General features: G+C 34.7%; 2 protein-coding genes across 2 annotated transcripts; both read right to left on the bottom strand.

Moving 5' to 3' along the window:
* Window positions 1-273: 273 nt before the first annotated feature.
* On the bottom strand, window positions 274-1,042 carry LOC131635419 (uncharacterized; the record flags this gene model as incomplete). The annotated part of the gene is made up of 1 exon (XM_058906040.1): window positions 274-1,042. A coding segment is annotated over exon 1 (769 nt), but the record flags the coding sequence as incomplete, so codon positions are not given.
* A 98-nt stretch (window positions 1,043-1,140) lies between these two features.
* LOC131635418 (uncharacterized) lies at window positions 1,141-4,856 on the bottom strand. The gene is made up of 5 exons (XM_058906039.1): window positions 2,584-4,856; window positions 2,439-2,497; window positions 2,183-2,354; window positions 2,006-2,105; window positions 1,141-1,911 (listed from the first exon to the last, which is right to left on the bottom strand). The coding sequence occupies exons 1-5, from the start codon at window positions 4,854-4,856 to the stop codon at window positions 1,141-1,143; spliced, it is 3,375 nt and encodes a 1,124-aa protein (XP_058762022.1).
* Between the last annotated feature and the right edge of the window lie 7,811 nt (window positions 4,857-12,667).

The raw sequence follows: 12,667 nt of genomic DNA, 5'->3' as shown, positions 1-12,667 counted from the left end.
CTAATCTGGTTGATTCAAAGTCTTTGAGCTTGTTGAAATGAATCTCTGAGGACCAAATGTTGATTGTTGATGAAGATGATTCATTTGAGATGAAGGGAGAACAAAACCCTAATTGACTGTTGCTTGTACTGATGAGTGATCCCTTGTTTAAACCCTGCTGAGCACAAGTAGCAAACACAAGCTATGCAATTTGTTAGAGATGCAAATGATGCATATGCAATGATATGAGGTGGTATCTTAGGTAAAAAATTGGGGTATGACAGGGTGTGAGACTTGATGTCCTAGTAGCAGATCCAGCATGAGGAATTGAGACATTAGATGTCCTAGTAGCAGATGCAGCATGAGGAAGTGGGACATTAGGTGTCCTAGTAGCAGATGCAGCATGAGGAAGTGGGACATTAGGTGTCCTAGTAGCAGATGCAACATGAGGAAGTGGAACATTAGATGTCCTAGTAGCAGATGCAACATGAGGAAGTGGAACATTAGATGTCCTAGTGGCAGATGCAACATGAGGAAGTGAGGCATTAGATGTCCTAGTGGCAGATGCAACATGAGGAAGTGAGGCATTAGATGTCCTATTAGTAGATGCAACATGAGAAGAAGGAATATTAGATGTTCTAGTAGCAGATTCCCTTGTAGGAGGTGCAACATAAGGATGTGGGCCATCAAAAGTCCTAGTATAAGATGTCATAGTATGAGGTGGGCCATTAGATTTCCTAGTAATAGATGTCCTACAAAGAGGTGCAACACGAGATGTGCTTGAAGAGGGTGCAACATGAGATGTACTATGAAGAGATGCAAAATTCAATGTCTTGGGAGGAAGTGTAACATGTAATTTCTTATGAGAAGGTTCAACAGGAGGAGATACATCATGAGATGTCATATGAGGAGGTGCATCATGAGATGTCATAGGTGGAGGTGCATCATGAGATGCTATATGGGGAGGTGCATCATGAGATGTCATTTGTGGAGTTAAACGTTTGAGATATTTTGATTTGCGAGTCCTGGAAGCTTTTTCTTTAACTTTATCTTCACCTGTCATCTACAATTAGTAAAAAAAAACGTTAGAATTGTTTATAACATAAACTAATAAATTGCATCACCTTCCACAAAATGAAAAATATTACAATTTAATAATCACTATGTCCATGTATCTTCATCATCACCATCATCATCAATATCATTGTTGGTGTCAACATCATAATACTCTGAGTTTTCTAAATCATTTTCTAAATCAAACTCGTCCTCGTTATCCTCGTCATTCTCATCATGTTCTTTTTCTAGTTCCTCAATACTAATGTCTATTTCCTCATATTCCCCTTCATCTCTTAAATGACCAAGCAGCTCATCATTTGCTAAAAAATCTACACTTGTTGTAGTTGTTGTTGAATCTTGATATGCAACCTCTAATGTATATCGATCATCGACTCTGCCTCTAGGTTTGGTTTTAATGGCAACCCACCAATCAATCTTTTCTTTTAATTTTCCTGGGTATGGTACATAATAAACTTGAATAGCATTTGTTGCAAATATGAAAGGATCATAATTTGAATATCTTCTACGATGATGAACCTCCACAATGCCATATTGGTGTTGAACCTTCATGCCACGATTGGCAACAACATCAAACCACTCACAATTAAATAAAACTAATTGTTTGGTTGGTTCTCCCAAGTATTCAACTTGCATAATCTCTTTAATATTCCCATAATAATAATTTTCTTCAACTCCTTCATCGTCACCCTTGACACAAACTCCACAATTAATGGTTTTCTTTCCACCACTCCATTCTTCTGTATGAAACTTAAAACCATTGACAAAATAAATAGGCCAAGTATGAACCTTCCTCTTAGGACCATATGCTAACTGGTGTAAATATAAATTTTGCACCATGTTATTTTTGTCATGTACCTACCAATAGGAACCATAAACTCATTATATTCCACAACAACAAGATAAGTCAAGTATTATAGTTGAATTCGTTTACAAATTTCATGACACTTACATATGCTCGAAACCAACTTGGAAATTCAGATGAAATTCTACTATCCACAACAGTTCGCGATATATTTGGATGACTTTCTTCCAAATATTGCACAAAGCATCTAACACGTGATATTATTATCATTAGTAGTATTCAATATGGTTAATATAAATGATAAATCAAGTTTAATTTACTTACTCAATAAATGGTTGGACTTCTTCGCAATTTAGTAGGACATGCAAATGTGCAGCAGATAATTCTCTACCATCCAAATACCGACTCTTACGAGTTCCAGCTAAGCGACCAGGATGATTAAAAATTGATAAAGTATGATGAACTACATCATCTTGACCCCCATCATCATTTCGACCTACTCAATTTCTCAAAGATTGCACATGAGACTCGAAATAATATGAACAAAAATGAGAAGTCTCTTGACATAGATATGCCTCACAAATTGACCCCTCCACATGCGATTTGTTTTTAACCATTTGCTTCAACTTATTCAAGTACCTAAACAATAAGATATTTAATGTTAACTACTAATTACAAAAAATTAAAAATGTAAATTTGTAAGTTGGGGCAATTTGAATGATTACCTCTCAAATGGATACATCCAACGGTATTGCACAGGACCCCCAACCCTTGCTTCATAAGGTAGATGAATCGGAACATGCTCCATGGAATTAAAGAATCCAGGTGGAAATGTTTTTTCCAATTTACAAGTTGTAATCACTATATTTTGTTCCATCAACAACAAATCTTCCACACGCAAAGTTGTTGAGCACAAATCCTTGAAAAATTTGCTTAACTCGGCTATAGGACTCCATACTTGATGTGGAAGTGCACTAAAAGCAATTGGTAACAATCTCTCCATAAATACATGGCAATCATGACTTTTCATTCCAATAAGCTTCCCTTCACCTTTGTTTACACATCTATGCAAATTTGAAGCATGACCATCGGGCATTTTTAACTCAGAAACCCATTTATACACAACCTTTTGTTGGTCACTTGACAAAACATATTTTGCTTTAGGCTTTAAAACTTTTCCATTAGATTGTGTTTGTAACTCTAACTCCTTTCTTCGACAATACTTTTTCAAATCCATTCTTGCCTTAGCATTGTCTTTGGTCTTATCTTTGATGTCCATCACTGTATTGAAGACATTATCAAACACATTCTTCTCAATATGCATGACATCAAGATTATGTCTTATTAAGTTGGTTTTCCAATAAGGTAATTCCCAAAAGATACTTTGTTTTTTCCAATTATGGGACACACCAAACCCATTACATATACAAGGATCGACCTCAGTTATTTTAGGGAAATCAGAAACTATTTCCCACACATCATCCTCGGTAAGGCGTTTTGGAGGTCGAGACTTTTCTATTCGATTCTTATAAAATGCATTCTTATTTCTTCGAAATGCATGATCCGTAGGCAAAAATTGACGATGAGAATCAAACCAAGTACACTTTCCACCATGCTTCAAGAAAAAAGAGTTTGATTGATCCATACAATATGGACATGCTAATTTTCCAGCTGTACTCCAACCAGACAACATTCCATATGCTGGAAAATCATTAATAGTCCACATTAATGCAGCTTTCATTATAAAATTCTTTTTCCTGGAAATATCATATGTAAGCACTCCTTCATTCCACAAAAGTTTGAGCTCATCTATCAATGGTTGCAAATAAACATCTATCTTGTTCTTTGGATTATGAGGTCCGGGAATAATCAATGTGAGAAACATGTAGGGAGTTGTCATGCATAGTTCTGGAGGAAGATTGTAAGGGGTAATAATAACCGGCCAACATGAATAAGGTGAGGCCGTATGATTAAATGGCATAAAACCATCAGTGCATAATCCCAATCTTACATTTCCCTCTTCAGCAGCAAAGGCGGGATAAATCTGATCAAAATGTTTCCAAGCCTCTCCATCTGATGGATGACACATCACTCCTGGTTCTCGTTTATTTTCATAGTGCCACCTCATATGTGGAGCCGAACTCATTGAAGCGTATAATCTCTTAAGTCTGGGAATTAGGGGTAAGTAATGCATTCTCTTCATAGGTACCTCTTTGCATTTCTCCCTGCCATTCTTTTTTTCCTTATAACGAGGTGCATTACAAAACTTGCATTCTCTTAATTGTTTACATTCATTGGTGTAGAATAACATACAACCATTAACACAACAATCTATTTTTTCAGCAGTGAGACCAAGTTTTGAAACTATTTTCTTGGTCCTATAATAATCAGTAGGAACAAGATTGTTTGGAGGATGTGTCTCTTTCATAAGTGCCACCATTTGATTAAAAGACCGTTGAGACATGTTCCCCTCTGACTTAATCATCAACAATCTAACAGCTGTAGACAATTCAGTGTGATCATTGCATCCAGGCCATAATGGCTTATGTGCTGCATGTAGTAAATCATAAAACTTCTGGTCACTAATATTTGGAGACTCTTCTATATCTTCCTCAAATTGCATTTGGTGTTGTAGTCCAACAGCATCATAAATCATGTTCTCAAAAGTACTGTGGTGGTTGCTATGAGCCTCTTGTGCAGATTTTTCTTTATTAATTTCTACAAGCAACTCCGGATTACTTTCTCCATGACATGTCCAATACCAATAATTAGGTTTGAACCCTTTCTGAAAAATATGAACTTTAACTTCTTCGAAGTGTTTCAAAGGGACGTTTTTGCAATTAGAACAGGGACATCTAATTTCATCATTAATTATGCCCTCTTGTTGGAGTGCAAATGACACAAATTCATCTAACCCATTTCGAAACTCTTCTGTGTACCCCTTTCGGCCAGGATTTAGCCTATTATACATCCAACTACGATCTATTCGGATGTCCATGTGTTGAGTCCAACACACAATTATAAAATAATATTTTGAGAATACAGGTGGATAGAAAGACCAACAATGTATCAATAATTCCCTACTAGAAACCTATTGCTGGAGAGAAAGAAGCATGCATTAAAATATATCAAATTTATTATAAATATACATATATAACTACCTAAAACAATATTTAGATTAGTGAAAACTAATAATTATTAAACTGTTTACTTACATAATAGCATCTTTATCATAAAAAAAAATGAATAATAGAAATAGAGGGGGATATCAACGTACAGTAAGTGATATAAGTGGAAAAGAAAAAGCAACATTCATTCCCTCTCTTAATGATTTTCTTTCTTTCTCATTACTACCCCTTTATTCAATTTATACACAAAACAACAACAAATTCAAACATGAATGATCGAAAATAATTGAGAAACAAAACAAACCGAGACCGTCGGAGGGAGCTCGTCGGTTGACAAGTGTTAGTTTTCTTTTTGTTAATAATGTAAGTTACTTGGTTGTGGTTCAAATTTTAAAACAAACATATACACACATATGATCTATCATGTGAGCTCTTTAAAGCTAGACACATGCTATACACTAGGGGTGGACAAAATATTTCAATCCTAATGATGTAGTATGTACACACCTGTACTAGTAGTCTGCTATTTCTAGGCTAATGTGATAGACCCAAAAAATCAATTAATTGATTTTCACTTTCCCACTCTCTCACGCATTCTCTTTCATTCCCTCTCTCAATCTCTCTTTTTCGTCTTCTTACTGTGTATTGTGTACCTCTCATCTTCTCTAAGAACCATCATCTTCTCACTTCTCTTATCTTCTTTTCACAACCATTTTAATCCTTTCCAATTACTATTTACTGAAGTTATCTTTTTTCACAACATTTTCATCTATTCCAATTAAAAACATTTATTCTATTTTACTGAAATTATGGTTATTCTATTATTTTTTCATATTAATGGTTGTTGTTATTTTAATAGTTTATCTATTTTAATGGTTGTTGTTATTTTAATGGTTTATCTATTTTAATAGTTGTTGTTGTTTTAATGGTTTATATATGGGTTGTTTCCACTTTTTACTGGATTTTTTTTCTCCCGGGAGTTCAAAATTTAGATCGATTTCAAACCGGTTGAAACCACCCAAATAAACCGAAACCCAATAAACCCATAGTCCGACTTAACCGAGACCCAAAACGGATGGAAGTGGTCTTTATTCTTCCATCCGCGGTTTTCTTTGGATGAGCAATTTATGATCCGAAACCGACCCCAACAGCCCGATGTCCTGCCGTATACACACAAATATTATATAACATGGAACAATTATACACTATTTTTTGTCATTCAACATGTAGTGATATTTCATAACATATACACACACTATATATCCATTGAATCTTTAAAATCAAGAGAGGTTCTACTTTAAATTAAATGTTTATAATATGAATCTACCAGAAAAAACATGCTTAGAAATCAAACACCTAAATAAATTTTATTAATTGGACTATATCTATAAACCTAGTCAACAGAGTACCAAATACTTTAACACTTTTACTTGTTTTGATTAGATCCAAAATTTAGCTTTTTTTAAAAGTAGAAAAAACTATGACATTACAGAACTCTAAATGTTAAATATGACATTAAAAATACAAGAAATCTCTTTTCTACTCCAACATATATCACCACCACTAACAATTCAAAGAAAACCAGGCAGAAATATGTAGTCAATAAGTTGTTGACTGAGATTAACATCATAACTTCATAAATTTCTATCCATCAAGAAACAAAAGAGTAGTCTTAGTTCCAACACAAACCCATCAACACCAAATTTGCCCACATATTCTTAACTAAAGTAACATAAAATTTATCATGGCAATCAATTTAGTTCTAACATTGCAAGTTCAAAATCATAATCACAAAAGATCTCAATAGAACACCTAAACAGAAATCATACAAACTAGTCTTACTTGCAATTCCCCTCTTAATTTTTCAATAGAAATTAGAATCATATGTAACAAAATGAGTTATTTTTATGAGAAAAAAAATGCAATTACCTTGATTTCCTGTCTTCTTTGTGTAGTGTAGATACAGTATTAAGCAGTAGGACTTATCAATTGTGAGTCTCAAATAAAATTCTACCTGAATATTGAAAAAGTTAAGAAATATTAGGAATTTACAAACTTTTCACAAGAAATTTAGGGTTTACAATCTCTACAATTACCAAACAACATAAAAGTTTTTCTATGAAATTGATTAGAAACTTAGGTTTTAGTCAGAAATTAGTCAAGAACAAAAGAATTTGGAGACTTACCTTGGAGTCAACACGGCCATGGCTCTATATATGATGAAGGTGACAAATGTTGCCGTCGAACAACGAAAGAATTACAGTGAGAAAATCTGTCAAATGAGAGGAATGAGTGAGAGAGGGAGATGGGGTTAGGGCACACGGTTTTCACTCTGTTTTTGTTTCAAACGAATTCTCCCCTTAATTGTGTGAGGCTTAATTTTAGGAAAAAGTAGAGAGTGATAAATATTAATGTTTTGTTTTTTTTTTCATTGAATAATTAAACTCTGCAATTAAAAAAGTATTATTCTTTTTAATTTTAAAATATTTTGACCTATGAATATTTATTTTATAATAAGGTGGAAGTTGAAAAGTTGAACATTTTATTTATTAATATTTTTTAATAAAAATAAATATTATGGTTTAAAATGAATTTAGCCCTTGTACTTTTATTCAAGGAAAAGAAGAGAACTAAAAATTAGGAGGGAATTTTACCGCTAAAAAAACTAAATCTTGTGAAGGAATTAATTATTAATAAAGAGAGAGTAAAAGTTCAATAAAGATAATTTAACACAATGAGTAGGAAAACAAAAATAATAAATATGTTTAATAGTGACCGAAATTTTGGTCTCTTAATATAGTGACCGAAAATTCAGTCACGGATTTCTTTTACAAAATTAATAAATATGGCGAACTGATCTGGGTTTGGCATAACTATACATGTTAGAGACTGATATTTCGGTCACAACTTTTTCACTTGCTAATTCCGTGGCTAGTTTAATTTTGTGACCTATTTAACCACCAAAATATTTCTTACTTTTATTTGGTGGCTAATTCGGTCACTATTGTGACCAAAATATTTTGGTATCTAAATCAGTCTCTAATAGCGTTTTTTTTAGTAGTGTTGGTCAAAGACAACCTATGATTGACTTTTAGAGCAAAAATTGATTTTATGTTCAATATATGATTAAAGGAATCCGGGTGTACCTTTTTGAGCTTCTCAAAGTGTTTCAAGAGATTCTAAAAGATAGAAGGAGATGGATTGATTCAATTGAGAAAAAGTCAACTAGGGCTCAAAGTTAAAGCTTGATTTTGAGGTTTTTGGTCAACCATGAACATTTCAAGTCATTATTCATGATAATATGAGGTTTGATCAAGTTTCATAAAGAGAAATCATGAAAATCACCAAAGCTGCAAAATTAGGGTTTTCAAAAATATTCTTAGTACAATTTTCCATGTTCAAATGGCTGAATTTCAAGGGTTGTATCTCTCTCCTCCATGATCTAAAATTTGAAATCAAGGGCTATAATTGAAGATCTTGTGTAATACTACATGTTTGCAAAAGGTTTGAATTGACAAGCTTCCTTGAATCATAAGTTATTGATTGCTAAAGTCAAGACCTCAAGTTGTGTCAACTTCAAAACACTTAAAACAAATTCTAAGTGTTTGAACATGTTCATATGCATGACTTTTAATGTAGATTGTGATCAGCTCAAGACTTTTTTTTGACACTTTGGGTCCATAATTAAAGAAGAGGCATAGTGCTACATCATATTGCCAAGTTTAAGCAAAAAGAGTCTTTGAAGTAGAAGATATTTGGAGTGAAAGTCATGGCATCATTTTGGTCAAATTGGCGAAAGACTTAGAAATTTTCTAAGTGTTTTAAGTCAATTGAGGGCATGACTTTGAGGTCCAATTAAGGGATGTTCCAGGCTTCAAGTCAACTTGAGTTCAACACCAAAAGTGTTCATTTTCCCACCATCTATCCTTTGACATCAGAATCATCTCATTTGGATCTTTGTGCATCAAGTTATGTTCATCCAAAGTGACATACTGTTAGCTGGAGATTTCGACATAACGTTGGTGTTCTTCGAAGACATATGTCTCGAGGAAAGAATGGCTTTTAAATGGCTATTTTTAAGATTATTATATGTCAGGATGATTTCCTAATCGAAGTAAAAATGTGAATAAATTATCTTCGAAGCCTAAGGGATGAAAAGACTTAGGATATTCTGATATATTTTATTACTATTCGCAAAGACACATTGCTCCACGTTGAAGAGTTTTGAACGGGAGGATTTGAATTTCAAAGTGTTTCGTTTGAATCAAGGAAGACGCGTGGAACCCTAGGAATTCGAAGCGCATGCAAACGGGCAACGTGGCATCTCATTAGAGTAGGACCGTTAGGGTCGAATTAGTATAAATAAGGGTCTTAGTGGTAGGAGCCAAGGGTGTTCATTTTGTACAAATTACTCAAGTACCAAGCGTAAGAGAAAGTGTTTTCGCTGAGAAATATATGGGTAACACCATTATGTTTTCAATATTTATCCTTTATTTTATAAACACAAGTCATTTAAATATCTTTACATTTCCCGTCAAATCATTTACGTTTACAGTCCAGTCATTTCGAATTACTTTCTGCAATTTGTTTTGTTACATTGTATTTTACATTGTCTTTTTTACATCAAGCCTTAGATTAAAGCATTTCTTGTAGTAGTAAAACTCAGAAATGTGACTTCAATTATTATGATAGACACCTTTCGACACATGTCCTAGGATCAATCTAGTCGATCATGCGAGTAACCAAAGTATACTTAATAATTTGGAGGAGTAGCGGTTATTTATCGGAAATCACCGTAAACAAATTGGCACGCCCAGTGGGACAGTGTCACAAGTTGTCTTTTAAGTTTTAATAAAAGTTTCTCATAGGTTTAGAATATATCAAGACCTTGTATGAACCTTAGGAGTGGTAACTCTACGAATAGTTTACAACCAATTCCTAAACGAAAATATATTAGAAAAATGGTTAATTCAACCTGTGAGCGTGGAGGACAAAATCCCCGACAGGGATCAGGCACGACTGTTGCATGTACAACCAATGTCTCGACTTCCGTGTTAGAATCACATTCCATTCCTACATCGACAAGATCTATGGCCATAAGCAATTCCCAGGCCATGCCCACATCTACGGGGTCCATGGCTATAAATACTTCAATACCAATGTCCACTAGGACAATACCCACGATTAGTTCGACTATAGTGCCCCCTTTCGTGAGTACAACATAGATTCCCTCAAATACTCAGAGTGGTCCATTTTCGACATCTTTTGGAAATCAGGTACAACCTATAACCCCTAGGCCAACAGCTTTTGAGAACTTTAGGCATTGGAGGGAACAGCCGTACAAAATGCCATCCTCTTATGTGGCAGAATATATAATAGAAAAAGAGAAATGCTAGCAACACTCTCTTTTGAACACTCTCTCAAACACTTCCTCTCTTATTGGTTGAAACATGTGTGGGTCCTACTACTTTATGTGGGACCTATTTTCAAAGTGAGGGGCCCACACATATATCAACCAATAAAAAAGTGAGTGCTTGAGAGAGTGTTCAAAAGAGAGTGTTGCTAGCACTCCTCATAGAAAAATAATACAATAGATAAAAATTAATAATGGTTTAAATTGTTTTCAAATGTAAAAATTAAATAATTAGTAGCGCTTTAAACCGTTACCAAATAAATTATACTTAAAATTTATAAATTAAATTACGACGGTTTAAACCGTCAGGATATCACATTCACGACAATTGGTTCAGAATGCACCCTTCTGAAAGTGCTCCTGATATGGACTTTCCAGAAGTGGTCTATCATGCGGCTGTTGCTGGTCCTCCTTCTCCAACAAATCTTGCAACCATTCTTCAAGCCCTGGAAGATGGAAATTCTGAGTTCCCAGAACCAGAATATGCTGAAGCTATTTCTGAGTCTGACTCAGATGAAGAGATGGAAGATGCTGAAGAGATTGACTGTTCTCATTCAGAAGATCATCCTGCTGAGAATATGGTGGTACATTCTGATGATCTCCCTGAAGAGACTACCATGGAAGCAGCAGTGGAGAATGCTATGCCAGTCAACAGAAGTCTGGAAGTTTCTTCTTCTGGTGAACCCTCCTATCTGGTGCGGACTTTGGAGGCCATGCAGAAGAATCAAAATGACCTGGCTTCTCGTCTGGATAGGCAAGATGAGACCAATGCAGAGTTCAGAGCCTTCATGGCAAGGCAGGCTGAGAGCAACAATGGGATTCATGAGACACTAGCCAAGATTTTGTCAATGCTAGGGTCTTAGTCTTTGTGTCTTAGTTGTTTTTCTGCTTGTTTGTTGCATCTGTTTTATTGTGCATAACTCTTGTACTTCTGCTTGTTTTATCAATGACTATTTGTTTCTCTTTCCATTTGTCATGTGCTTACATCTGAATCTTTTACATTCTTTTTGATGTTATGACAAAAAGGGGGAGAAATAGTGATAAATGATTTGATTTATATTAGCAGTGCCGGGAAGAAAGCCCCCACATTACTAACAGAAGCTGCAAGCTTCATATGTTTCTAAGTTGTTTTGCAGGATTGAAAGCTCAACATTAGAAGCAAAATCATGAGCAATCGTAAATTCTGTAAAAGGAATATGCTCTTGGATTCTTGAAGCAAGCTGAGTGCTATGAAGCTTCAGAATCAGTAGCAAGAAGGAAGAATGTTCAGATATTCTGATGATAGAATATGATCTGAAACATTATGTCTATTTGTTCTGATACATTTTATATGGCTTATATGGCTCTGATACATATTATATGTTCTGAAACATATTTTATGTTCTGATTCATTCATGCTGACTTTTGTCGTTTAGTTTTGTTCTGTAACATTTCAGGATGTAGAGATGCTCTGATGATGCTCTGGTACATTCAACAATGTTCTAATACAATCTAGCATGAAGTGATGTAAGAAGAAATTCAAGCTCTGAAGCTGTCCGCTGGAAGCAGGAATCAGAAGCTGTGAATGTTCTGAGGATCTAAAGAAATTCAAGTTCTGAAGCTGTCCGATGGAAGCAGGAATCAGAAGCTGTGAATGTTCTGAGGATCTAAAGAAATTCAATGTTCTGAAGCTGTCCTATGGAAGCAGGAATCAGAAGATGTGAATGTTCTGAGGATCTAAAGAAATTCAATGTTCTGAAGCTGTCCTATGGAAGCAGAAATCAGAAGCAGTGAATGTTCTGAAGTTCAAGCATATGTGAACGTCTCTACTGAAATACTCAGGGAAGTCTTTTTATAAAATTCTTCTAGTATTAATTTCAGGGGGAGATTATTCATCTCAGGGGGAGATTGTTAATCTCAGGGGGAGACACATTCACATTATGTTTATATGCTTATGCTATAACTGTGTAATTGTCTTTTGCCGTCTGTTATTCTGATTGCAAATTCATATCATTTATATATGTTTTTGTCATCATCAAAAAGGGGGAGATTGTTAGAACAAGAATTGTTCTGATCAATAATCTTAGTTTTGATGATAACAATGTATATGAATTTTGCTCTAGATAATGTGGTACTCTAATCCTATGCAATTTCCCTTTCAGGAAATATATAAAGAGTATGCACAAATCAGCGCTAAGAAGCTTTGACTCAGAAGGTTCAATATGCAACTTCAGCACATGGTCTGGCAAGACATCAGAAGATGGTCAAGCAGAATCAGAACATGGTCTA

Source organism: Vicia villosa, unplaced genomic scaffold (genome assembly GCF_029867415.1).
Source record: "Vicia villosa cultivar HV-30 ecotype Madison, WI unplaced genomic scaffold, Vvil1.0 ctg.001480F_1_1, whole genome shotgun sequence".
Classification (NCBI taxonomy): Eukaryota; Viridiplantae; Streptophyta; class Magnoliopsida; order Fabales; family Fabaceae; genus Vicia; species Vicia villosa.
This window is presented reverse-complemented; position numbering and strand designations above follow the sequence as displayed.